Source organism: Epinephelus moara, chromosome 10, assembly GCF_006386435.1.
Source record: "Epinephelus moara isolate mb chromosome 10, YSFRI_EMoa_1.0, whole genome shotgun sequence".
NCBI classification, from domain to species: Eukaryota; Metazoa; Chordata; class Actinopteri; order Perciformes; family Serranidae; genus Epinephelus; species Epinephelus moara.
Window position 1 is genome coordinate 40712460 of NC_065515.1, and position 26850 is coordinate 40739309.

At 40.9% G+C, this 26850-nt stretch overlaps 3 protein-coding genes across 3 annotated transcripts in view; 2 read left to right on the top strand and 1 right to left on the bottom strand.

The window, feature by feature from the left end:
• The window catches only part of prpf38a (pre-mRNA processing factor 38A), a 91517-nt gene that overhangs the window by 46720 nt on the left and 17947 nt on the right, over window positions 1–26850 (top strand). The gene's annotated exons all lie outside the window — the stretch shown is intronic.
• LOC126396965 (interferon-induced protein with tetratricopeptide repeats 2-like) overlaps window positions 1–26850 on the bottom strand; it is a gene marked incomplete at its 3' end in the record, with an annotated part of 58096 nt that overhangs the window by 23610 nt on the left and 7636 nt on the right. The gene's annotated exons all lie outside the window — the stretch shown is intronic.
• On the top strand, window positions 8676–16804 carry LOC126397248 (interferon-induced protein with tetratricopeptide repeats 1-like). Its single transcript, XM_050055872.1, has 2 exons — window positions 8676–8815; window positions 13337–16804. The coding sequence occupies exons 1-2, from the start codon at window positions 8808–8810 to the stop codon at window positions 14643–14645; spliced, it is 1317 nt and encodes a 438-aa protein (XP_049911829.1). The 5' UTR covers window positions 8676–8807; the 3' UTR covers window positions 14646–16804.

Below are 26850 nucleotides of genomic sequence, written 5' to 3' on the forward strand. Positions count from 1 at the left end.
AAAGTTAACTGCAGCTTTAAGAGCACTTGTTTGCACTTCCCCTTATGTGATTAACCAAGCAGCAACCTCTGGGGCTGAAAATGGAGACATGTATCACTGCAGACACATTCTGTTAGCTTACACAAAACAACCAAACAAACTGTGCCCACCACTAGTACAAGACAAGCCCCCCAACATGACGGCTATCTAAAGTGCAAGACAAGCCCCCCAACATGACGGCTATCTAAAGTGCCACAATGCTACACTGGAGTGAATACATGAGACCAAATGTAGCAATAATCCACCGTATGATNCACCACTAGTACAAGACAAGCCCCCCAACATGACGGCTATCTAAACTGTGCTACAATGCTACACTGGAGTGAATACATGAGACCAAATGTAGCAATAATCCACCGTATGATTCATAATATATAAAAACATGATTCAATTTATAAGTAACTAGATGTAACCCTTCCCTTTACCCATATCCTAACCTTAACCACCTCTCTTTGAACTTAATACTTCATAGCTAAAATTATCTAATTGCTCACTTAGCAGTAGCATAACAAGATGTAGCCTTCCCATGACCCTTACCCTAACCTTAACCACCACTCTTGACGTAAAATGCGTGAGGGATGAAATTTTAGATAACTCACTCGTTTACATTTTATTAAGACTTAGGGGCTGCTTTGAATGAAAGGCTGTCTGCCTATAGTGTCCTCGGCTTCTCAGTCAGATCCACCCCTTGCTCCTTCACAGCTCCACCCTCTCGCCCAAATATAGTCACTACTGGCTCCAAAAAAGCAAGATGACGACGGCCGTAATGCCGAACTCAAGGCTTTGAAATGGGAGTTCACAAACCAGTGGGTGATATTACAGTTGCTCTGTCCATTGTTTTACACAGTCTATGGATCTAACATGCCAGCTAGGACCACTGACTCATCAAACCTTCTGATTTCATTTTGAAGTGGTGCAGCACTGAAAATACTCAGGACATGGTTACTCAGGAAACTAGAGTAAAAACTACTTCTACTCCAAAATATTAAAAAAAGGAATTAGAATAAAAATATACATTTTGTTTAGGAAATGTGGAGAAAAAGTAAAAGTTGACTATGTTGTATGAAGCTCAAAACAGATACAAAAAAAACAAAAAAAAACTTAACCACTGTAACAAAGTATTATTACTTTGTTACACCACCTACTGAGTATATTACATTAACAACAGTGGCGTAGGTATAGGCAATGCAGACAGTGCAGCTGCACTGGGGCCCACACTGAATGGAGGGTGTGACCCAAGCGAGTACAGTTGTCAAGGAGTGAGGTCCTACTGACATTGTGCTGCAATAGTTTTTTCCTCTAGAGACCTTCATACTATGTCCAAACCCATCTCTGTCATGGTGTCAAAAAAGTCAGTGGCAAGCAAACAATAACAAAATTATAGGCTTATTCTAAATAAACTATAAAAACTATAAATAAACTTTTGAAAAATATTCAAATTAATATTTTCAAATTGTTTTGGTATTGATGTCATATACATAAAATGATGATTGGTGAGTAATGTGTGTATGTTCAATCTTAAGTCTCTATTTGATCATGCAACTAGACAAAAAGACTCAAAATCTGTCAAGACTGATGAGCTGAGCGCACCAAGGCAGTCCATAGAGACTTGGGTTGGGAACTGGAGGGTCGCCTGTTCAAGTCCCCGTCCGGACCAAGAAAGGGAGCTTGGACTGGTAGCTGGAGAGGTGCCAGTGCACCTCCTGCAGGCATTGCTGAGGTGCCCCTACTCAGGCGCACTGAACCCCCCCGCCCTCATTCGGGGCGCCTGAGCAAGGCAGCCCCCTCACTCTGACATCTCTCCACTTAGTGCATGTATAGGTCCTGTTTGTGCATGTGTGTGTTCAGACCTGTGTGTAATTGACAACAAGAGTGAAAAAATGTAATTTCCCCTCGGGGATTAATAAAGTATATATATATAAAAAAAAAAAAGCAAGCCGTCATTCCATTCAAATACAAAAGCAGTTGAAGAAAAGACAGTAGAGAAAAGAACAGGAGGAGAAGGTTGCTAAATTATTCGTTTTTTTTTCCTAACAGTTGCCAGCCCACGGACAAGGCCCCTCCTAGCAGCAGTCCAACAGTTCAGCATGCTTCAGGATCTACCCTCCTGCCCTCAGTGGTGTGTCAAGAAACATGCAGCAGGTAATGTTGGTCTTGATAATCGTAATGTTAGGCTTACGTTTTAGATATACATTTTAAGACAAGGGATACGTGTTGTACATGTATTATGTAGGTAAAGCTGTAGGCTACAAGTAAATTAATGTCTCTACCAGGTGGATAGCCAGCCTATGAATTATTATGGTAAGCTAACTGATAGTCGAGTGGATGCTGGCTATTCCTAGCATTAGATAACCAATATATGTACATATTTTCAGTTGCAGGCCTAACCACTCAGAGACAGGGTCAGAACCAGGCAGTTCAGTTGCAGTCAGCCCCTCAAGTGGCCTGACTAAGGCAGGAACTCCTACTGGAGATGACAGAAGCCAGTCAGTGCCAGTGATACAGAATAAGAGCAGGAGGACCAGCCACAGCCACTTCAGCCTCACTCCACAGATAGAGGACATTTTGATGAAAATATTATAGAGCCTGCTGTAAAACATTATAACTACAGGGTCTTGTAAACCTAGGGGTCCTTTCCCCAAAAATCAACATAATTGTTGTTTTTCTGAAGGGTTGTATCATAAAACTAGAAAAGCCAGTATCAAACCACTGCATAGTTCGCTTTGCTGCTCTCCAAAATTGGATTGTGCATACTATGAGCCCTGCTGGCTATTTGGAGACCACAGCTCACCTTGCTATAACAATGCATGGGTGACACGAGTCCTCTGAAATACATGTTGGAGCCTGTGTGGTGTATGAACATTGGAAACTCCATGGTCTCCATTGATGCACAGCTGGAGAGGGACATGCGTGATGTAGTGCTCTTTTGGAGACAAGTGCTGGAGCGCATTGTGAATGTGACGCTAACACTGGCTTCTTGCAACTTAGCGTTTCGGGGACAAGAAACATTTTTGGACAGCCTAGTGGACATTTCGTTGCCATTATCGAGATGCTGGCAAGCTATGACCCAGTGCTGCAAGAGCTGATCAAACCACCCGAGGGGTCAGTCAAATAACTCAGCCCCTCTATCCAAAATGAGCTCATATATATTTTGTCACAGTGAGTTCAGAAGGACATTACAGCTGAAATAAACCAAGCTCCATTTTTTTTTCAGTTATTATGGACACCACACAAGATCTGTCCAAGCGACATCAGCTTAATCAAGTGTACAGATATGTCACCATAGTAAGGAACCTGATGGACATAGCTATCAACATCAAAGTACCTGAAGCTTTTCTGGAATTTGAGGAGGCATCTGACACATCTGCAAATGAGCTGGAAAACGAAATCCTCTGCAGTATTACAAAAAAATTAAAATATTTTTAAATGTCATGGGCAGTGCTATGACGGAGTGGCCAATATGAGTGGTGGTTATGTGGGAGTATAGGCCAGCATAAGGTAAAAGGAGCCACTTGGGACATATGTACACTGTGCGGCACATAACCTCAACGTAGTGCTGAATGATGTAGTAAAAAACATCTCAGAGACGGCACAGTTTTATGACACCAAATAACATTTGTATATATTTTTGGTCACAGCATTAAAAGGTAGGCCATGCTCACTGATACTGGCATTATCTCCACAGAGCTCTCAGCTCACTGAATGTAACACTGAAGCACCTATGCCTATATGTGGATGTAATGAAAGCACTGACAAAAATATCTCCGACCAGTGACAAGGACGATGAGCGTGGTGAAGCAGCGGGAAATAAGAAAAAAATGAGAAATGAGTTGTGACTCGAGGTTTTTGTACTAAAATGCCCAAAAAAGTCTGTGTTCATTTCAGCACCACACTGAAATGGACAGCTCCTTCGCTCACAGGTGTTTGTTGTCACTTTTTAGAACTTTGATTATCACAGCACTGTCAATGGTTCTCATAACTTTCTCTGTGACCTCCGTACTTCACAAATACAATAGCCTAGGTAACACATTTTGTCTGTAAAATCCAACACATGGCTGGTAGTTGATACATATGCCTAATTGTGTGTCCGTATCTAAGTGTGAGCGTAAAGCCCAAGGCCCATCATAATATCCTGCACTGGGGCCCTTTGTTACAAACTTGCACCACTGATCAACCTACTGATGATGTGTTTTAATATGTGTTATCTGTATTCTCCATCAGTGCTGCTCAGAGTCAAACAACACTGGAGTCCAAACTGGAGGCCCTGCAGTGCCACTTCACCTGGGATCTGGACCCTAGCAGGTCCAAACTTCTCCGCCTCAGGGACAAGCTAGAGGACATCGGCACCGAGGAGGGAAACAGCTGGCTGGGTCACATTTACAACCTGCGTGGGTTCATTCAGTATGACCTGGGGTTTAAAGAAGACGCCCAGCGTTTGTTCAGCAAGGCTGCAGAGGCCTTCCGCCAGATGAGAAATGCAGATGAAGGTCCCTGGTTAGTGGTGAACTATGGGAACCTGGCTTGGCTGCACCACCACCTGGGAGAACAAGCAGAGAGTCAGGCTTACCTGTCAAAGGTCGATGCCCTGATCAATAAATACCCATCTCCATCCCAGGATGAGCTCCATCCGGAGATCTGTGCTGAAAAAGCCTGGACCCTGATGAAGTTCAGCGCAGAACAAAAGCAGCTGGCTGCAGATTACTTTGAGAAAGCCATCAGGATGCAGCCAGACATGGTGGAGTGGAACACCAGCCATGTCATAGGGTTAGTGGGTGCTTATAGGCACAACAACAAAAAACCTGGGGCTGACATCTTGGAGAAAATGAGAATCGCCAAGGAACACGATCCAGAGAACTTGTACCTCGCTGTTTTGTACCTTGAGCACTGTGCTAAGAAAGGAGACAGAATTGAAGATGAAGCACGTGAGTTAGCCACAAAGGTTTTGAGAAATCCTGTCAGCAGCTACAGCGGTACGAAAGCATTATTAAGGGTTTATGGAAACTATGTATCTATGAATGAGGCCATTGATTTGGCAGTGGAGGCTCTGGAAAGACATCCAGATGAGCGTTATCTGAAGAGATGTGCTGCACTCTGCTACAAATGGAAGATCTACGGAGACAAGCACCCAGAGCAAAGCATGATAGTCAGAGCAATCAGTCTCCACAAGGAGGTGATTTCTCTTTACCCTCATTATTCACTGATGAAGACCATATCACTTGCAAATATATACGCAAAGTCAAATCGGGAACAGGCTAAAGCTGAGCAGATATTCCAGGAACTGCTACAGAGGGATCTGGAACCTGCAGACAAACAACTGCTTTACAACTACTATGCAAAACATTTATACTTCAATCAAAAGAACTTTCAAAAGTCAATAAAATATAACATGAAGGCAGCAGCGATACCGCAACAGTCTTCCTTTCGTGAGAACAGTATCAGAGCTCTAGAGAAGGTTCAACACAAAGGCAGGAACCGAATGTGTAGAGAAATAGAGGAGTTTCTGGCAAATCTGCACGAGCCATAGTGTTTATAACAGCACTGGCTCTACTCATCAGTTGGATTACATATACATTAGCAAAACTTGGAGGAAATATTTGGGCCAATTGCCGAAAAGATTAATTCTTGAAAAAAAGTTGAATTGGAAGTGGGAAACTTAAAATGAAGCCAAACATGGCGTGGCAGGGAAAAAAAATTGGCCCAATTCAGTGCGAACTAGAGCAGATTTACTTTGTCCCTGCAAATGAATCCTCTACTACAGATTACACTGAAATTTATAGATTTAGCCAAAATTTTGCCATTATAAATGAAAGCTGAACGACTAGGGAAAATAATGGAATTGTGATTTTTTGTAGACCAATATTGTGATCATGATTTAGTATGCATTTTTTTTAAAAAAGTTCCTTATCTGTATTGCTATTGAAAAATAAATCTGAATCTTATGGATCACCTGCCAGGAACAAGTATTGTAAAAAATCACACGCCTAAGTGCACACTGATTATGGAGTCCCTTCGGGATTTTGCAGGCTTTTTTGGGATTGTTATGGCCTAAAATGCCTGATTTCATGGCAGGTTTTCTAAGAAATTGCAATGCATGTTGCAGTGTATCAAAGGCTTTTTTTCTCTTCTTTGCAATGAAACTCCTGGAGCTAGGGTTGCAGCTATATACCAGTTTAAGGTATACCGTGAAAATTGACAATTGTCATACCGTATCCAATTGCTTATCTAAGATATTGAGAAAAAAATGAAACTTCAAGGACGATCTCAACTATATTTTAGTCATTTTCAAAAGGCAGACTTACAGTACATACTTACATACATACTTACATTTTAAAAAATGGTTTCAAGTTTCAATTATAGTAATAAAACATTTGTTCAGCCAAAGACAACCCCTCTGACTTTTTTTGATGATATATTCAAAATTGAAGGCAACTTGGTGTGGACATTTTTGTATTGATGTGCTTCTATTTTTTTGCAGTGACCCGTCAGATATCTCTCTCCTCCCCATCAGAGTGTGTGCATGTGTTTGAGTGTGAGTGGATGATAGAAAGCAGGTGGTGTTGGCAGATTTTGATAAGATGTTTACTATATTTCTGTAAGTATTTCCCTTTGCTCTGTATTTTAGGTTTATATAAAAACATAATATGCTGTCTATATGAAATATATTCTGTTTCTGATTAGCAATGTAATAGTTGATTTGATGTATAACATGATGAATAATATTATTCTCAAATGCAACTGACTGTACGTACAGGAAGCATGTCAGGTCTGTGTCTCAGTTGTATACAACGCTATTAAATAAACGTTATAAACACCAAGAAATCTTGAAGTTGTTTTGTTGTGGTGGTTACTGTACAAGAAGTTAATGTACTCCACACAATTTTGCAGTATTGCACACAGGTTGCTGATGGACATTAATCCAATTAGCCTACAAGTTTTAAAAGCTACTGCAACATGCAATGTATTGTTTTACTTTCAACTTAAAAGTGGGACCACAGTGGCATGCAAAAGTTTGGGCACCCCTGGTCAAATTTTTGTTTACTGTGAGTAGTAAAGTAAGAAGAAGATGAACTGTTTTCCAAAAGGCATGAAGTTAAGATGACACATTTCTTCAGTGTTTTAAACAAGATTACTTTTTAGTTTCAGTCTTTTAGTTTTAAAACAACAAAAAAGGAAAAGGGCCTGAGGGAAAAGTGTGGGCACCCTGCATGGTCAGTGCTTAGTAGCGCCGCCCTTTGGCAAGTATCACAGCTTCAAAAGTCTTTCAGTTCTTGTTTGGGGGATTTTCACCCATTCTTCCTGCAAAGGGCTTCTAGCTCTGTGAGATACTTGGGCTGTCTTGCATGCACTGCTCTTTTGAGGTCTATCCACAGAGTTTTAATGATGTTTAGGTCAGGGGACTGTGAGGGCCATGGCTAAACCTTCAGCTTGCGCCTTCTTGATGTTGACCATTGTGGATCTTGAGGTGTGTTTCGTTTTATTGTCCGATTGTAAAAGCCATCCTCTTACAGATAGTGTGATATTTGCTTCCAGAATTTGCTATGCTATTGTTTCCCATGTCACTGGCTGCAACACAAGCCCAAAGCATGATTGATCCACCTACGTGTTTAACAGTTGGACATGAAATTCTGCATCCTTTTTTTCCCTCCAAACTTACCTTTACTAATTTAGTCCAGAAAGTTCTATTTTAACTTCATCAGTCCACAGGACTTCTTTCCCAAAAAGCATCAAGCCTATTTAGATGTTCCTTTGCAAAGCTCTAAAGCTGAGTTTTGTGGTGAGGACACAGGAAAGGTTTTCCTGATGACTCTTCCATGAAGATCATATTTGTACAGGTGTCACTGCACAGTACCTGCTTGTAATCCCCTCTCTCTCCCCCTTTCCTATCGCTCTTAAGTTGTACCATCAAATAAAGGCAAAAAAAAAGAAAAAAAGGAAATGATCAATGTGTCAAAATAAATGTTTTTCAATTAAGCAGAACCCTGTCAGTGTGAAGTAGTCAGTGGTGTAGTGGAGAGTATACACAGGTATACTGTGTATACTCTCCTCTTTTTGTGACTGTTTGTAGTATATCCACCTATCAGCCAAAAAGCCATTGGAGTATATAGGACAGCATACACCCACCTCATCAACTACCACCACACCACTGCAAGTAGTAACCAAACAGTAACCTGGCTATAATGGTAGGTGGCAGCAGAACGTTATAATGCAGCTGTATCCAGATAACAGCTGTCCTAGCTCTTCAAATTGACACCCTGCACACAGCTGCAGCTCAAAATGTCAACATATATTAAATACATAGAGGTGTATAAAATAACACCTTCATATTTCCATGTGATATGTACACATGTACATATCATGCACTGTCACTGTCTATAAAAAATATATTTACACACAGGCCCTACATGTGTACATAAAAGCCCTGCCTATTCTTTATATTATAGCTACAAAAGAAAATATGGTTTCCAACCTTTTATCAACTTAAAAGAAACTATGATTACAAAATTTGACGAGTCATGTTTTTTTTTCCAGGTAGGCCCTATGTGACTGTAGGTTTCCAATCCTACTTTACACAGAAATGCCCCGCCTCTACAATTTGCTTTGACTTCAGTGTGACCATTTAAAGCCGCATGCTCAGCAACACCACATTACAGCAAAGCAAAAACTGGACAATACTGACTTCAAACCAGCCATCCCAAAGCAAAGTCAAGTGCAAAATCCAGCTGAACTAACTAATATTTAGCAACCCACTGAGTAAAGGAAACAACTGAATGATGAGGTAAGTAGCTCCAGAGACCTTCCCATTTCCTCCCTTTTGTCTTCACTCTTTACTTTTCTCCCTTCTACATTTCTTGTTATTCTCCTTTCAAGGTTCTAAGTTAATTTATTGTCATTCTAGAACGCAGGGTTTCACGACGAAAGGTCGGTTGTAGTCTGTTTATGTGACACAAGTCCACACGATTTATGATGGAGTACCGAGGATGGGTTGTGGTGGCACAGCAGCAGATACTTCAGTATCCTGTACATAATAGCAGCAGGGTGAACAATCTGTCGCTGGTGTAGGGTTTGTCTTCTGGTATCCTCTGTGCAGGCACCTCACCACACAGTATTACTGCAAGAATGCCTTTATTGTCATTGCATGTAGCATACAACGAAATTTGTTGTCTCCTCTAAAGGATAACTATTCTTTCAAGCAGGCAAGCACACAAAAAAAGTGAATAAGTAGCCTTAAAGTATGAAATGTAAGTACATAAAACAGAGCAAAGTGCAGTGTGCTTGTATGGCGAGGGGGTAGGTAAATTTTAGTGGGTTTGTATGGTGTAGTGGTGGTGTCAATAACGGAAGAATAAGGAGTAAGCCAGACAACGCCACCTGGGAAGTTTCACCACAGGAAATACTTTAAGATACCTTGAAAATTGTTTAGAAGGTAGATGCTAAGGCACATCGGTTCATTAGTGATTAAGAGGCTGGGACGTGTTGTCACAATTAAAGCAGAAATTTTATTTATGATAAGTAAAACAATAAAAGTAAAAAGCAAGGGCTGGAGCTGCTGAAAAGGAAGAGGAAGGTTATTAATAAACAAATAAATAACTGGGGGTTGTGATAACTGAGGAGATGTGGGAGGACATCTGGGATAATGCAAGGAAAATAACAGTTTGTAACCAGACAACAGCGATGCAACTTTACTGCATAGAGCACATGTTGCTCCAAACAGTCTCTCCAAATACAGAAAGGATGTCTCTCCATTTTGTCTTAAATGTAAGGCAGGAACTGGTGATCTTGTTCACTGTTTCTGGTCTTGTGTAAAAATACAAAAATATTGGAATGATGTCTTATTTGAAATACGAAAGGTTCTGAAGAAGGAACTTGACCTCGACCCGGTCTCCCTCCATCTGGGTCTTCCCAGTGGCCGTGTAACTGATATATATCAGAAAAAAACTCTATAGTGTCATGACATTTTGTGCCAGGAAAAATATTCTTCAGCACTGGACTTCAGATAAAGCCCCCTCAGTCGTGGGATGGCATAGGACAATAATCGAATATATGCCTCTGTACTTTCCGACCTGTCTCCTGCACTACAAAACTGATGCCTTTGAAAGAATATGGAAACTGTTTCTTGATTATATCAATGTAAATATTTCTGCTATACTGACAAGGGCATTTGTATAAAGAACTGTATTATTTTTCTTTATTTAGCTCCCATTACATTTCACCCTATACTGTATAATGTACCTGTCACATTTACTTGGAACTGATCTTTCTGTTCGCGATTTTGGTTTTTATGTTGTTACTCCCAGCTTGTTTTTGTTTTTGTTTGGTCCTGTCTTGTGTATGTTTGTTTATTGACAAAAATTAATAAATACATATAAAAAATAAATAACATGAAATAACCCAAAAATGACGGTGGATAAAATTACTTTATTACAATTTATGCTGAAGAGAGGACTAAATTGTACACAAAAACATGCTTTTGGCACATACCTGGTGCAAACAAACAGGAGCAGCCACAGCAAAGACAGGGAATGAGACAAGAAGAGGGAGAACAAAGTCCTACAGGTACTATATATTGCCTGGCCCTGATTAGGAGGTTGGCCAAGGGAGAGTCAGGCCCAGGCTGCATTCACCCTACACACATATGTTCTCCTGCATCACTGGGAGCATTCCCACCACACTTGTTAGAGCTCCCAACAGCTGCATCTGTGCGCTAATGCTCGGTATCAGTGTTCTGGGTGGTTTTAATCACCCTCTGCAGAGCCCTCCTGTCCTGGACCCTGCACATCCCATGCCAGTCTCTATTGTTTCCAGTCAGGTGTCTTTCTATTGCTCCTTTGTAAAAGTTAACAAGAACTTGGCACAGGAAGTTTCCTTCATAATTAATTAAAACTGTTCACTTGGTTGACCTCTGCTCCATTGATGTAGACAGGGGCGTGTGTCTTAGTCTCCTTTTTTCTAAAATCAACTGTCAGGTCCCTGGTTTTGCTGACATTGGTTCCTTATTTCCTTTCAGCCAGGGCCAACAACTATTTATACCACACTACCAGAAATATAATTTTGGAGAATTTGGAAAAATGGTTTATGTATCAATAAAATATGCTCTATATTTTTAGTTCAGTTTTTTTTCTTCTTTTTTTGCCATATTGTATTTCCTCAGTGGTAGTTAAGGCTCTGCTTTCAGTCATCTTTCTTCAGTTCCGTGACGTCCCATCCATTTTTTCATTATTATCTCCTCAGTTCTTCCCTTCCTTCCTTCCCTTACTTTCCTCTTTCTTCCCCCATCTGTCCTCCCATTCTTCTTTTACTTAAATTTTTTTCTTCATTACTTTATGCTTTCTTCTTCTGTTCTTTCCTCATCCATTCCATCCCTCACTCACTATTGTTTCATTTTAATTTTTTTACTCACTGTTTTGTTTCTACCTGGGAATGGCAGACCACTCCAGTCTGGTCTCCATTTTTAAAGAGGGGGACCGGAAACTGTTCGCCAATCATCTGAGGTATTACACAGTTCAGCCTCCCTGGGAAAGTTCATAGCAGTGTACTGGAAAGGAGGCTCTGACCGCTTGTCAAATCCCAAAACCAGGAGGAGCAATGAGGATTCCATCTTGGCTGTGGAACAGTGGATGAGCTCTATACCATTACAGGGTTGTTGAGGGGGGTCATGGGAGTTTGCTCATCCAGTCTACATGTGTTTTGTGGACTTTGAGATGGGTTATGACTGTGTCCCCACAAAGTCCTGTTGTGGGTACTTCAAGAGGATGCAGAACCGGGCAGAGCCGTTGCTATGAGCCATCTGGTCTCTATATAACCAGACTGAAGGCTAAGACTCTACCCTCATCAAAAGTCAAACACGTTCTCAGTTGGTGCTGGCCTCTGCAAGAGTTGACTCTTGTCACAAGTTCTGTTTGAAATCTTTATGGAGAGGATCTCAAGGTGCAGTTGGGGACCTAAAAATGACATCTCTGCTCTTTGCAGATTATGTGATTCTGTTGTTTCATCAGAATGTGACCTTCAGCACACTCTAGGGTGGTTTTCAGTTGAGAGTGAAGTCATAAGAGTCAGCAACTCCAAGTCTGAGGCCATGGGTCTCAAGTAAAGGAGTTCATGCATCTTTGGGCAAGTATAAAATGGAGCGTGAGATCTTCAGGCAGATTGATGTCGCGTCAATGGTAATATGGGTGCTGTATTGGACCATCGATGAAAATGAAGCTGAGCTAGAAGGCAAAGCTTTGGATTTTCTAGTCAGCTACATTCTAACCCTCAGCTATGATCATCCACTTTGGGTAGTGACTGAAAGAATGAGATTGTGGGCACAAGTAGCCCAAATGAGATTCCTCTGTTAGGTGGGTGGGCTCAGCTTTAGAGGGTGAGGAGCTCAGACATTTGGGAACTCAGGAGACCTCAAGCTAGACCCAGATTATGCTGGAGAGATTTTATATCTCATTCGGCATGGCAACGCTTCAGGATACCTTGTGAGAAACTGGAAAATGTTGCTGGGGAGAGGGAATGGATGGATGTTGTATTTCCCTTCACTAGTCTATTCCTTTTTTAATACTGTTTACTTGTCTATTCAGTGTTTCTTACTCCACTCCTTTCTTCCCTCTTTATTTCCTTCCCATACATTCATTGTTCCTTACTCAATTTTTCCATCCTTTTTTTTCTTTCTTCTTTCCTTGCTGTCCATCCAGTGCTCCTTACTCCATTTCAATCTTCCTTACTTCCCTGCTCCCTTCCTGAGACAAAAAATGGTTATCCGAACAAAGTATGTCAAAAGAATTTCTTCGTAATGACTTTTAAAGCAACAGAGATTGGAGCCGAAGTATCAAAGTTTAACAAAGTTTTATTTTCTTGTACAAGAAGGAGTGTTTCACAGTGCAACACACAAGGTGAGGTTACAGAGAAAAAGGCTCCCTGGAGGAGCGTTTGCTATCAGCTATTTTACAGCACAAGTGGGCGGGGAAGCTCGGATGTTTCAGTTCTCTATCAAGTACACACTTGTAGATAACGTCACAATCATCTTCAGTCCCTCTGTTGGAACAATACCCTGCCTGTCTGGCCCTCCAAATGGCCTGTCCTTGATTTGTCTCCGATCCGAGCCTCCCTGTCCTCCCTTACAGATACAGAGCTGATGAATCTGCTGACGTTGTGGTGTTTAAGTACAAAACAGAAACAGTATCCTACTGACTGGTACACAGCGTACATACACAGCGTGATCATAATTTTTATAACAAAGTACACTTCACAGCATATTGTATGAATCTACTGATGATGTGTTTTAATATGTGTTATCTGTATTCTCCATCAGTGCTGCTCAGAGTCAAACAACACTGGAGTCCAAACTGGAGGCCCTGCAGTGCCACTTCACCTGGGATCTGGACCCTAAAAGGTCCAAACTTTTCCGCCTCAGGGACAATCTGGAGGACATCGGCACCGAGGAGGGAAACAGCTGGCTGGGTCACATTTACAACCTGCGTGGGTTCATTCAGTACAAGCTGGGGTTTAAAGAAGACGCCCAGCGTTTGTTCAGCAAGGCTGCAGAGGCCTTCCGCCAGATGAGAAATGCAGATGAAGGTCCCTGGTTAGTGGTGAACTATGGGAACCTGGCCTGGCTGCACCACCACCTGGGAGAACAAGCAGAGAGTCAGGCTTACCTGTCAAAGGTCGATGCCCTGATCAATAAATACCCATCTCCATCCCAGGATGAGCTCCATCCGGAGATCTGTGCTGAAAAAGCCTGGACCCTGATGAAGTTCAGCGCAGAACAAAAGCAGCTGGCTGCAGATTACTTTGAGACAGCCATCAGGATGCAGCCAGGCATGGTGGAGTGGAACACCAGCCATGTCTTAGGGTTAGTGGGTGCTTTCAAGCACAGTGAAACAGGGCTGGAGGCTGACATCTTGGAGAAGATGAGACTGGCCAAGGAGCAGGATCCAGAGAACTTGTACCTCGCTGTTCACTACCTTGAGCAATGTGCTAAGAAAGGAGACAGAATTGAAGATGAAGCACGTGAGTTGGCCATAAGGGTTTTGAGAAATCCTGTCAGCAGCTACAGCGGTATAAAAGGGTTATTACGAGTTTACAGACACTATGTATCTATTGATGAGGCCATTGATTTGGCAGAGGAGGCTCTGGAAAACCATCCAGATGAGCGTTATCTGAAGAGATGTGCTGCAATCTGCTACAAATGGAAGATCTACAGGGACAGTCGCCCAAAGCAAAGCATGATAGACAGAGCAATCAGTCTCCTTAAGGACGTGATTTCTCTTTACCCTCATTCTTCACTTGTGAAGAAAACAGACCTTGCAAATATTTATGTAAAGTCAAATAAAGACCAGGCTAAAGCTGAGCAGATATACAATGAACTACTTAACCATCACTTAAAAAGTGATGTGGAACCTGCAGACAAACAGTTGATTTACAACCGCTACGCAAAGTATTTATACTTCAATCAACAGGATAGGAAGGGGTCAATAAAGTATCACATTAAAGCAGCAGAAATACCACACCGATCCTCCGTGCGTGACAACAGCATTACAATTCTGAGGAAGAATAAAGACAAAAGCGGAATGTGCAGAGAAATAGAAGAATGTCTGGTAAACCTGCAAGAGCCATAGGGCCGGATCTACTAAGATCCCAATTTGCGTGTACTAATTTGCCTGCGCAATCTAGAATTTTGCGTGTGGGGCTGAACTGCGGTTTGCGGGTGATTTACTAAGAGTGCTTGCGCAAATGACAAGAGGTGCAAACGTGTTGGAGACACCCTATTTAAATGGGGGTTTTGCGTGTTGTATGGTTTGCAGCATGGCGAGTTTGGAGAGAAAGCGCAAAGTGAAATTCGAACCTATGGAATTAGAGGTGTTGGTAGATGAGGACAATAAACACTTAAATGAGCTACAGCAAAGAAACTATATGGGAAGAAATCTGTGACCAACAGCCAGGGACCGGAGAGGGAGGAGAGGTGCGCACGGCGGGCAAGTTCCACTTGCGTAAAAGGAAACACAAAAAATACACTCAACTGTCACGTTTAAGTTTTCTTATATTGGCTGTGAATATTCATTTTGTGTAAAATGGGCTATACTTCGCTGCTGCTGCTGCGCCGTGTCTCCAGTTGAAAGTGACTTTGCTAAATACATTCTACAATAATAGATTAGATTAATTTTTGGTCTTTAATATTGATATTGAATAAAAGAAATTAACACCGAAATAATTAGTGGAAACTTTTTTTTATTGATACTCCTCCTCCCTGACACACACACACACACACACACACACACACACACACACACACACACACACACACACACACATTGAACTCGCGATTGAATGAATGAATGAACATTGGAAGCGGTTCAGCCGCAGTCCCGCCGGCTGGCGCGGTAACTGTTGAGATTACATTCGTTTATTATTAATAACAAAATGTTTTTTTATTGACCGTATGAATGGTTTTGTTTTCAAATAAATATTTGGAAACGAAAATGTATGCTTTGGTGTACTTTTACAGAGTCTTGCAATATGTATATAGCCATCTGCATGTATCAAAATGTATAATTTCCGCTGCTGCGGTCGGAGGTATAAATGCTCAGAAGTCTAGTGTGTTTCATTTTTGTAACTTAAAGGCTTCAGAAAACATACATACACATACACATTTTTAGGAAAATACATAGGAAGAGAAGCTTGTAGGTTTTATCTAAACAGAGTTACTTGCATTATAAAACCCCAGACGGTCTGTCAGACAGTGGTGGCGGTTGATTGTTTCCACATTCATTCCAAAAATGTTCACACAAGGGTGAAACATAGGTTCTCTGCATCTTCTTTCATCGTTTCGATGTCTCCTTCTTGCAACAATAACCGCAGCCATGTGTGCGCAATTTCGCATACAAACCGTTTGCACCTCCCTTTGGCACGTGTTAAATATAGACGCAGTTTCTATGAGCAAAATTGCTTTCAGGTTTGATAAATCACTTTGCGTGTGCTAAATTAATATATTTACATTTTCTCCTCCCAGCACACGCACAATTGTGTGTAAACGCCCCATAGTGAATATTCATTGCAGCAAACGTACTAACTGGATGCAGACACGCTATTTTGCAGCTTTGAAAGACGCAACCCTTAGTGCGCACTGTTAGTAAATCAGTTTGTACATTTTTTTGCATGTGCAATGAGTTTGCACACGTTTTTATTCACGCAAACCTTTAGTAGATCTGGCCCATAGTGTTTTTAAAAGCACTGGTTCGAATTCCAGAAAAATTGCAGGTAATTCATAAGTAAAAATAATCTGTACCTACATTATTGTTATTATACTCATTAGGAAAAATGTTTTGTTTTTTCTGTTAGTCGGGTGGTGAAACATTACTCTGAACATGTAATTCATGATTAACTCATTAGTGATTTCATGGCTTACACAAAGAAAAAAAGGTCAATTCTGTCTCTGCACTCTAGCACAGCTAATGGAAGACAGAGGCTGTTTAAAATATATAAAAACCTATACACTGTTATTGAAAAGTAAATTACATTTAATTAAAGTAGATTTGATCAGGTGTTTTCTTTTACTTACATAATCATGGTGTTTATTATATCACTGATGTGTTATTTTCCCCCCCTTTGCACTGTATTTTAAGTTTGTGTAAGAACATAATACACTATATGTAAACTGCTTTGCTATATGCTTAGGTGTAGTAAAAAGTATGACTCTGATTGGTAATGTCATTGTTAATTTGTTGTATAACCTGACTATTATTGCCAGATGCAACTGATTGTTTGTATGCATGTCAAGCTATGTCTCAGTTGTACACAATACAAATACTATTAAATTATGCAAACTGAGTTGTGCGGTGTGGTTTGTGGACAGTTACCTGCCACAAAGAGAGAAATGTGAACGGCTCGTTTCTCCTCTGACACGTTACATACCTGTGTGCCGCCACGGCTCGGCTGTTCAGGTACTTCTGGGCAGTCATGACACCAAGAAGAGGAAATTATTTGACTTGGAGCCGGGCTTCTCTGTCGCCAGTAAGCCCTTATCTTGCGCCGTATTTGACAGGAATATGGCGTCTGTGACCCCCGTTCAACCCACAACCGGTAGGATTTGCCTTTCGTTTCTGCTGCTGGTTGAAAGCTGTACTGGCACAGCGTGCTCCTGAATGATTTGTTTTGCTTGCGCAAAATTATTTTTAGTCGCAAATGCGAGTAAAATACTTGCACTGTAGAGCTCATGTGGAAAACAAATCACTGTAGCATATATAAACAAATCTAACCTACAAGTAAAAATAAATAAATAATAACTTTCACTGCTTAAAGATACTCAATAGCTCAGCTAATACCTGAAATGTCACTGGATATAAACCTGCAGCGGCATATTGAGTGCCAGGTGGCGAGCGCACGCCATTATTGGATGGCGCATGGACACTCACCCTCATGCGATTGGACTTTGGACTTATCCTGTGAGGTATACCATAGTACTACAGTACTCCAATAATGCTAGCGCGGGCGGCAACCAATCATGCGGGACATGGTCTCAATTTGCGTGACACGTGAAGAGAGACAGAAATGCTGTGCAGTCCCGCACAATGCGGGATGTCTGGTCACCCTACCTAGCCACTGGCAAGCAGCAGCTAGAAGGGGGCCCCATTAGGGGGGATTCCAAGTGTTGTCGTTGTTGCAGTGTCTATAGGGGTTCCATCATATTGTCATTGATATGGACCAATGTCAGCCGTCTCTGGGGGTCCCCTTCCAGCTCGGGGCCCTTGGCAATTGCCTAGTTTGCCTGTCTGGTTGTGACGGCCCTGCCTACAAGATATTATTTTTTTTCCCCAAAAGATAATAACTTATTATCACAGGACATTAAACTTGTTTCCACATGGTAATAATTTGTTCCTACAAGAAATATAACTTGTTTCCAAAAGATAATAACTTGTGCACACAAGATACCTATTACCACAAGATATTAAACTTTCCATAAGATAATAACACGTGTGCACAAGATGATAACTTGCACACAAAATTTAAAAAAAAGATTCCTTTTTGGGACATTAGGGCCTCCACAGATAAAGTAATTTCTTTAAAAGACAAAACATCTAACACTGTGGGTCCTCATCTTCCTCAGAAATAAAGCAAACACAAAAACAAACAACTTAATAAACAAGGGTCTTTATTTCTCACAAATGTCTGGTCAGAGTGTGAAAGTCATTCTTAACATACACAAAGACATTTTCTACATTTACACAGATCCAAAGGTTATCATTTGATGGTCCTAATTATCTAAATATGGGGAGTATTATTAGCTTTTGCTCTCAGAGGGTTTGAACCACAGAAAGAGGCTGAAAGGCTACAGATGGAGTGAGTGATTAGATACTGCACATACACACTGCTGAAACCTGAGAGCTTTACATTGGTATATCTTACAAACAGGTCAGTGCTCCAAAATCTACAATAAAATTACTTGCAATACAAAATTTGAAACTCAAATGTTATACAAGTTTTAGAGGATGGATCTCTGACAGTGAAGTGGTAAAAAAAATAAAGATCAGATAAAAAGGGAAAGGGAGATCACTCGTTTCCTCTCCGACTCTTCTTGTGACTCTTTTTTGAGCTCCTGTGATGTGAAAGAAAGAAAATTAAGCTGAATGGAAATAACTGAATAGATGGTGCTTTAGAAAACTCTACTAATGATTTTATCTAAAATTCTATGAAAACTCCATCTGCTAATAAGAATCATATGACACAATAAAAAATCTCCAGAAGTCTGCTGTAAAGATGTTTTGCTACAGACTAAAATATATCTGCAACACCGGATATCAAAAACTGGTAAGTACTGAAAGTTGTTGTTGAATGTCTAGTCCAATTTTGTAAACCTAATGACTTCTTCTTTGAGCACACAGTTTCTGATTTAAATAAGTTTTTTTTAAGCAAAGTTATTGTCCAGCTGGGTTTAGACAACATTCAGTAACTTTGGCTGCTTTCTTTAAATGAAAGAAGTAGGGATGTCCCGATCCCATATTCGGATCAGTATCGGCCACCGATATTAGCAAAAAACGTACATCCGCATCGGATCGGACTGCATAGAAAATGCCGATCCAAGAACTCCGATCCAGTTTTTCATGGACTCCGATCCAGGTTTTTCGGCCAGCCCAGCGCTCCGCAATTCAAGCAGTCTATTTGAGTGATATGCTCCAGCACTTACTATCAATCCACCAGGCCAGCACGCAGACACACAGGAAACAGCAACACCAGCTGATACTACTGCTACTACAAAAATAACTGAAAAGGAAAGGCTGCATTGTTTGTTAAATGTCAACAATGTCTTGTGGTGTTAATCTATTTTTTATTTATTAGGGGGCCAAAGCACAAGTGAGTGGAGTCTTGCTGCTATTTTAATTTCTTTGTTAGACATTTTAAAGATTTCTTGTGTTGATTTATTTTCTATTTATTAAGGGGCCAAAGCAGCCAAAGCAAACCAGCTATATTTTTTATTTAATGTTAATGTTCAAGTTTAAAGTTTGTTTATTTAACCCTGTTAACAATAAACGGGTCAGTTTCTCATACCAACTGTTGTGGATCATTCTAACTAACCCGATTAAGTAGTTGTTCTTGTTAGAGTAATATTGCTTGATCAAACCTTTTCTAACATGACTGACATGACATGACTATGCGCTTGGATCGGATCGGATCAGTATCGGTATCGGCCAAAACTCAGGGCTGTAATATCGGTATCGGATCAGAAGTGAAAAAGCTGGATCGGGACATCCCTAGAAAGAAGGATTTTACAGAGAAACTATTTATTCATAATATGGTATTGAAAGAAGGACGGTGTTGGCATCTAAACCCTTGTAACTGCTCTATTATTGAAAAACATTAGCCAGCCACACACATGCAGATAAACACAAAAAAATATTTGGGAATTTCTTTATAAAAACACATATGAATATTTCAGTACTAATAATGGTAGGATTACTCACCTCTCTTGGGACTTTGAGTGGCTGCGATGTCTGTGGCTTCTGTGGTGACCTTGTTTTATAAAAACAAAGAAACAATACAATAAGTACCAAACAACTATCATCAAATCCTTATTTATAGTAAGAATTTCTTTTCTCCTCTGAATTAAGCATAAAGGAATTAAGTGTCATGAAGGTCTGTGTAAACTTTGATTTCATATAAAAGAAAATGACAGCAAAAGAAGATTAGGAATCTATCTGGTTGCTTCTGTGACACATATCATGAACTGTCCCAACAAGAAAAGTGCACTCAGTAGAGTGCAGATCTTCACAAGGTGGCTGCACTTTGGGCACACGGCCACCTGAGCTGATCGTGGCCACTCTAGACAAGGCACTCGGGGCAGCTGCACTGGATGTAATTTCCCTCCTGTCAGTCAAGATGGCGTCAAACATCCCAAAGCTGGATTTCTTTTCATCTCATATCGTGCCTTACTTTAGTGAATCATAACATATTCAAAATGAGACCAAACCTTTCTATGGATGTCATTTTTTAGCCATGACAAATGCCAAAATGGAGCAACAGAGTAGGTAAGGATTGTTAACAGCATAGCTGATTACAGGAAATTCTTTTTGTTCTATGCTTTTGTCGATAGGCTGATTGGTCTAGTAGTTTTTGAGATTAACTGTGGCCAACCAGACAGCTACATACACACACATGCATACATGCACACACATGCATGATTCCCTCCAGGCTTACTCCTGGCAGAGATAATAATGAGATGAGGTAACAATAATTTCCTCAGATAAATATTCCCATTTACTGGGGAGTTCACAGTTTAGTGCAAATACAATTAAAGAAGGCAGATTTATGTAAAAAAACAATGACCATACGACTGTACAAAAAAAAGTGATTTGGAGCCAGAGTCTGTACGGTAGTAATCTGGAGGTGGAGCAAGTTCCCACCCAAACAACTGTTCAACCCAACTGCGAACAGTACCACTGACTGTACACAATTGATGCACACAGCTATAAATCATGACGCCACACCCCCTTTTTACAGCATCAAATACTACTACTAATAATAATAATGATAATAATAATAATTATTGTTAGTATCAAATAACTAATGAAAACCAAATTTATCAAAAAACGCATCAACGAGATAAGAACTATCTAAAAATAACAGGAACAATCTTTGTTTATTACGTGTATTTTGATTTTTCATCCTGTCCACATGGAGGGGGTGGGGTTTATCACCTATGCTGCAGCCAGCCACCAGGGGGAGATCCAGATGTTTTTGGCTTTGCTTTTGGGGAGCTGGAATGATGTTCATTTTTATATAGAGTCAATGGTGAAAACTGGCAACAATAAAATCAATGTATGCATTTATAAATCCATAAAGATTATGTTGCGGTGGTGTTGCAGTGGACTACATTACTTTGAAAGAGTAGTACTAATTTGTTCTTATTCACACACACAGGGGAGGTAGAATATTATTAACACTTGTGACCATACCATGACCTCAATGCTAAAACATATAATTGAATTAATATCTTTATAACAATGTAAAATAAAAGATCTTAAAGGCATCATAAAGTAGACTTCATAATATAACTAGTATACTGGATTGTATAAGATTGTACAGGTGTCCCTAATAAAGTGACCACTGAATTTATGTTCATTGAAGTACACCACTACTGCTGTCATACGCTGCTCTCTGCTATCAGCCTGCGACCACTCAAAGCGCTTTTACATGTCATATTCACTCATTAACACTTAAAACTGCACGATATTAAAAAATAATGAGATTGCGACAGTGATACAGACTGCAATATGAAAAAACAACAACACAGGAACAGAAATAATGAAGAAAGAAATAATAATTTCTTTTTACTACTAGTTTACTACTTTTTTCAATGTGAGCCTTCTTCTGAATTGATTTTGGAAGATGAAATTAGGGTATTTAATAGGTTGGTTGACTCACCATGACACCACCATTGTATTCATATAATGTTACTGCTCTTCTATCATCCAGGCTAAGGTCAGTGATCTGACATGTTGTGATATTAATAATGCGTGTTGCTTACCCTAAAATAAGGAGTAATTTGGAGTTTCTGTGGAGTAGAGGCGCCCAGCATTGAACTGCTGATTTTCTGGTTAGTGGACGACATACCTGGGGATTTGGAGCGGTGACGTCTTTCTCTGGACCTGCTGCGGTGTCAGCGGGGGCTCTTGCTGCGATGGCGGTCTCTCCGGGGCGATGGGCTATGTGAGCACGTACAACAAAAGACCTCAATGAGCTTAAGCTACAAGTATTATGTTTAAAAGTAACAAAGGATTTCAGCTAAAAGCAAACATACCTTCGCCTCTTTGGAGATCTGCTCCTCCTGGAAGAAAACAAACCCACCAAAGATTTGATTTATAGCTGAATTTATGACTTTCTTTGCAAAAAGTATACATGTAACTGTGGAACATTATTATATACCGTCGGGGTGAGCGACTGCGCCTGTAACGAGGTGATGGAGAGCGACGAGGTCTGTCATTGTCACGGTAACCGTCACAACGTCTGTGGGGCTCAGGGGTCTGGAGTCTCTCCGGTTGCAGGTGGAAATAACACAAACAAAATTTTAAAACCCGTGGAAATGCACCACACAATAAAAAAGTGATCCTGTTCTCTAAAAAGTCAAATACAGTTAATAGTTGGTTGAAATTATTTGTCTCCAGAGTAAATATTTAAAAGATGACATGACAATAAAATGTGTGATATTTTAAACCAACCAGGTGTGAGACAGCAGTAACACAGAGCCCTTTGGCTTTGGCTTGGCTTTTGGTCTCTACTCTGGTGTAATCAGCCACCTGCACGTTATGATCTAACCACCTGAAGTTAGCGGATGACACCACCATCACATTAAAGAAGTTCAAACTGCCAAGTACAATGATGGTGCTCTTTTACACTGCCAGCACTGAGCCCATCCTCACTTCCTCCACCACCATCTGGTACGTTGCTGCCACTGCCAAGGACAAGGGCAGACTGCACTGAGATCGGATTTCAGTGAAGTGTGGACAGCATGTAGGTGCAATACAGACAACTTATCTAATATACGGTAGGTCACCAAACACCAAGACAAATTCCTTGTAAGGGAAATTCTGATACTGACTCTGACCTAAGTTCACACTATGACCATCATTACAAAGTACGGGCACTACAGGGAGTCTTATGGCCTGACTCATCTTTTATCTGAGGAAGGTCTGAGGGCTGGAACATTGTTAATAAAGTGAGTACAAGTGATCAACAGTGTCCAGGACTTTTTGAATTTCACTACATAACAGGTTCAGGTTATTCTTGGTCACAACTGGTTCTACAAGAATTAGTGGACAAGTTGTGTGGTCATAGCTGGAGTAAAAGGTGTTGTAAAAAGCAACACTGGAAGGTGGAGAGAAAAAAAAAGTTAGACTGAAGCCTAATCTAGAAGTAGCGCAAATAGGAACTGAATTTACAAAAATCTGTAAAAGAAAATGTGAGTAAATCTGCGTTTCTGTTCGTGACCACTGTGCGAACATCTGAGGTTAGGCACCCCGAGATAAAAAGCTGGTGGCGGTAATTCTCCAGTTAGGTACCTTTTAAGCACAGTAGAGGATCCGACGTTTCTGTTCGTGTCATGTATTAATTCATGTATTAATGGGAGGACCAATCACAGCATGAATGTTGGCTTGTCACTCAGCTAGGTTTGGAGAAAGGTGGTTTCAAAAGCTATCAAACTGTCCCACCAGCAGTTCTGACACCTAAAGTACTACCGTGTACTGTACCTTGTACTGTACTCCAGGTGACACATTGCATGTACTGTTGCCCTATGAGTAAACTAGATAACAGAGAACAAAGGTGTGTCATGATGAACTGAAAAGGATGATACCAAACTATCAAAAAAGTAACATAAATACGTGTTTTGGTTTCAACACCATTGATATAAAAATCATGAATAAGGGAAGACTGCTTTACTGTTACACCCTGTTAGGTTTTTACCCAGCAGAGGCAGCAGAGGCACAGTCCGCATTGCCAGGTGGGAAATGTAGGATTATCGTACCAGAGACTCAAAATTATTGTATTTTGAGGGAAATTATTGTACATCCGTCATAACCAAAATAACAATCCTACTTATTGTACATCCGTCATAACCAAAATAACAATCCTACTGATGCGCTATAGGCAAATATAGTCACTCTTGTGTTTACTTTTTTTTCCATTTTCCTTGCTTCTGTTTTTCCTCTTCTTCTTCTTCTGTTTTGAATCTCATTCTCGCTCGACTTCCTGACGGATCCCAAGGCTATTCAAGAGAAGGCTGAGACACGGGGTCAAACATGGGGGGACTGCACATGCACAGTAAAATCTGGTCTGCCCTTCCTCAAAGGCTCAGTAGATGGCGTGAGACCGCGGAATAAGGGGGATGTGCATGCAAGTCATTTTCACAGCTTATTACTGGACTGTCACTGGTGGCCTGTGTTGTGGGTGAGAATGACAGCGATGCAATTCCGACAACTTCAGGCAGCCGCCGTCCAAAAGGCCAAGCAGACCGCACCAAGTGCACTCCTTGATCGCCTGAGCGGATCCTGCGCTTTTTATCTAGCGCCCCTGCTGTCACCCTCCAGCATTGCAGCTCAAGTTACACTGCGCATGTGCAATCCCCCCATGTTTGACCCCGTGTCTCAGCCTTCTCTTGAATAGCCTTGCTCTTGAATAGCCTTGCTCTTGAATAGCCTTGACGGATCCTAGCACCTCATGGGGCGGGTACAGCTGACCATTCAGCCAATCGTGCTCATTGTTCAGAGACAAACGTCACCCGTATCTCACGCAAAGCAAAGTGCGATTGGCTGGAAACATTTCACATGGGAACAGATGCCTTCAGGGCCTACAGTAATTATTAATTAGTTTGTTTTTAATGTAGCCTAAATAAGATTGGCTTGTACCTCATCTCGAACATGGATCTTGACACCTTTTTTGTTTTTGTTTTTTTACTAGGAAGGCATGACCCGCCCTACTCTTCCTCTGATTGGCTTACCCTGATATTCTTGTAGCAATGCATTTTAACCCAAGCCTAACCTTACCCAATCGTCAGTTCTCATGCCTAAAGCCAAAGCTGCACGTAGCCAATCAGAGGGAGCGTAGGGCGGGTCATACCTTCGCCACACTGGGAAAAGAAAAAATGACGACTTGGGTAAAACGATAGGTGGCAGCAGAGCGTCATTATGCAGGTGTCTGACCCATGGTCTATGTCAGTTCTCCATACCGAAACTCTGCAGACAGCAGAGTCCTGAACAGAGCTGCTGCCCAAAGTATCAACATTTTCCTATTTCACTCAGTGTGGCTTAAAGAAAAAAACATTCTAAAACTATATCTTAAAATGACAAAATCTGATGAGTCATGTTTTAGTATAGGCTATTTCAGATGGGGCTGTAGTTCCCATTCCTGGAAAACTAAAGTTAAGGCGTGTTAAGAGAGACAACAGGACTTTATGAGCAAATGCGCAACCTCCGATCGCTTCCGATTCACTGTGAACATTCACACTGCGTGCTCAGCAACATCACGACGTTTACAGCAAAGCAGAAGCTGGACGTCCAACTGATATTTATTGAGCAACTGAGTCAAAGAAGCAGCTGAATGATGAGGTGAGTAGCTACATTTCATATCAATGTATGAGTTAATATTAAGAAGGCGATCATTATGATTTATTTAAGTCTCAGAGTCGGAAATATTAACTTTATGGATCCCACAAGACAATAATAATAATAATAATAATAATTTTATTTATATAGCACCTTTTAAAAACAAAGTTTACAAAGTGCTTTGACAAACAAAGCAAAATCAGTACAATCAACAATATAACAGCAGCAGGTAATACAGCAACAACACACAATATAGCAGAGGGAGACATATACAACATGGCAGCATTAAGGTAGCAGCAAGGAGTACAGGAGAAAACAGCAAAGGGAATAAAATAAGTAAATACAATACAACTAAAACACTAATAAACAAACAATACAAGAAAAAAAAAGAGGAGAACGACGACATCACATAAAAGCAAGTCTATAAAAATGGGTTTTAAGAAGTGATTTAAAAGAAGTTACTGATTCTGCAAACCTTAAATCCTCGGGCAGGTTGTTCCAAAGCCGAGGGGCCCTGATGGAAAAAACTTGGTCGCCCTTAGACTTCAGCCTCGACTCTGGAACAACCAAAAGGCCCCTGCCCGAGGATCTACGGCTTCGCACAGGCTCATACGGGGTCAACATTTCTGTTAAATAGCTAGGGGCCAGACCCAGACGTGCTTTAAAAGTGATCAGTAAAATCTTAAAATCAATTCTAAAACAGACAGGGAGCCAATGAAGGGAAGCAAGAATAGGGGTGATGTGATGTCTTCTGTTAAAACCAGTGAGAAGCCTAGCTGCTGCGTTCAGAACTAGTTGGAGGCGGGAGAGTGATTTATGGTTGATGCCGGAAAGGAGGGAGTTACAGTAGTCTAGTCTGGAGAAGATGAATGCGTGGATAACTTTTTCTACGTCAGGGCGTGAAAGCATGGGTTTAATTTTTGAAATAATTCGTAATTGACAGAAACAGGACTGAACAACTTTCTTGACATGGGGTTGAAAACTGAGATCTGAATCAAATATAACTCCAAGATTTTTGGCTGTGGGCTGAACATTTGAGGATAATGGACCGAGGTTGTTTTTGATGAGGCTGACTGATTTTGAGGAACTGAACAGCAGAATTTCTGATTTTGAGTTGTTGAGTGGAAGAAAATTTTGTGCCATCCAACAGTTGATATCTTTGATACAGTCTACGACAGCAGCTAGGCTTCTGGGGTCACCGGGTCTCAGCGGGAGGTATATCTGTGTGTCGTCC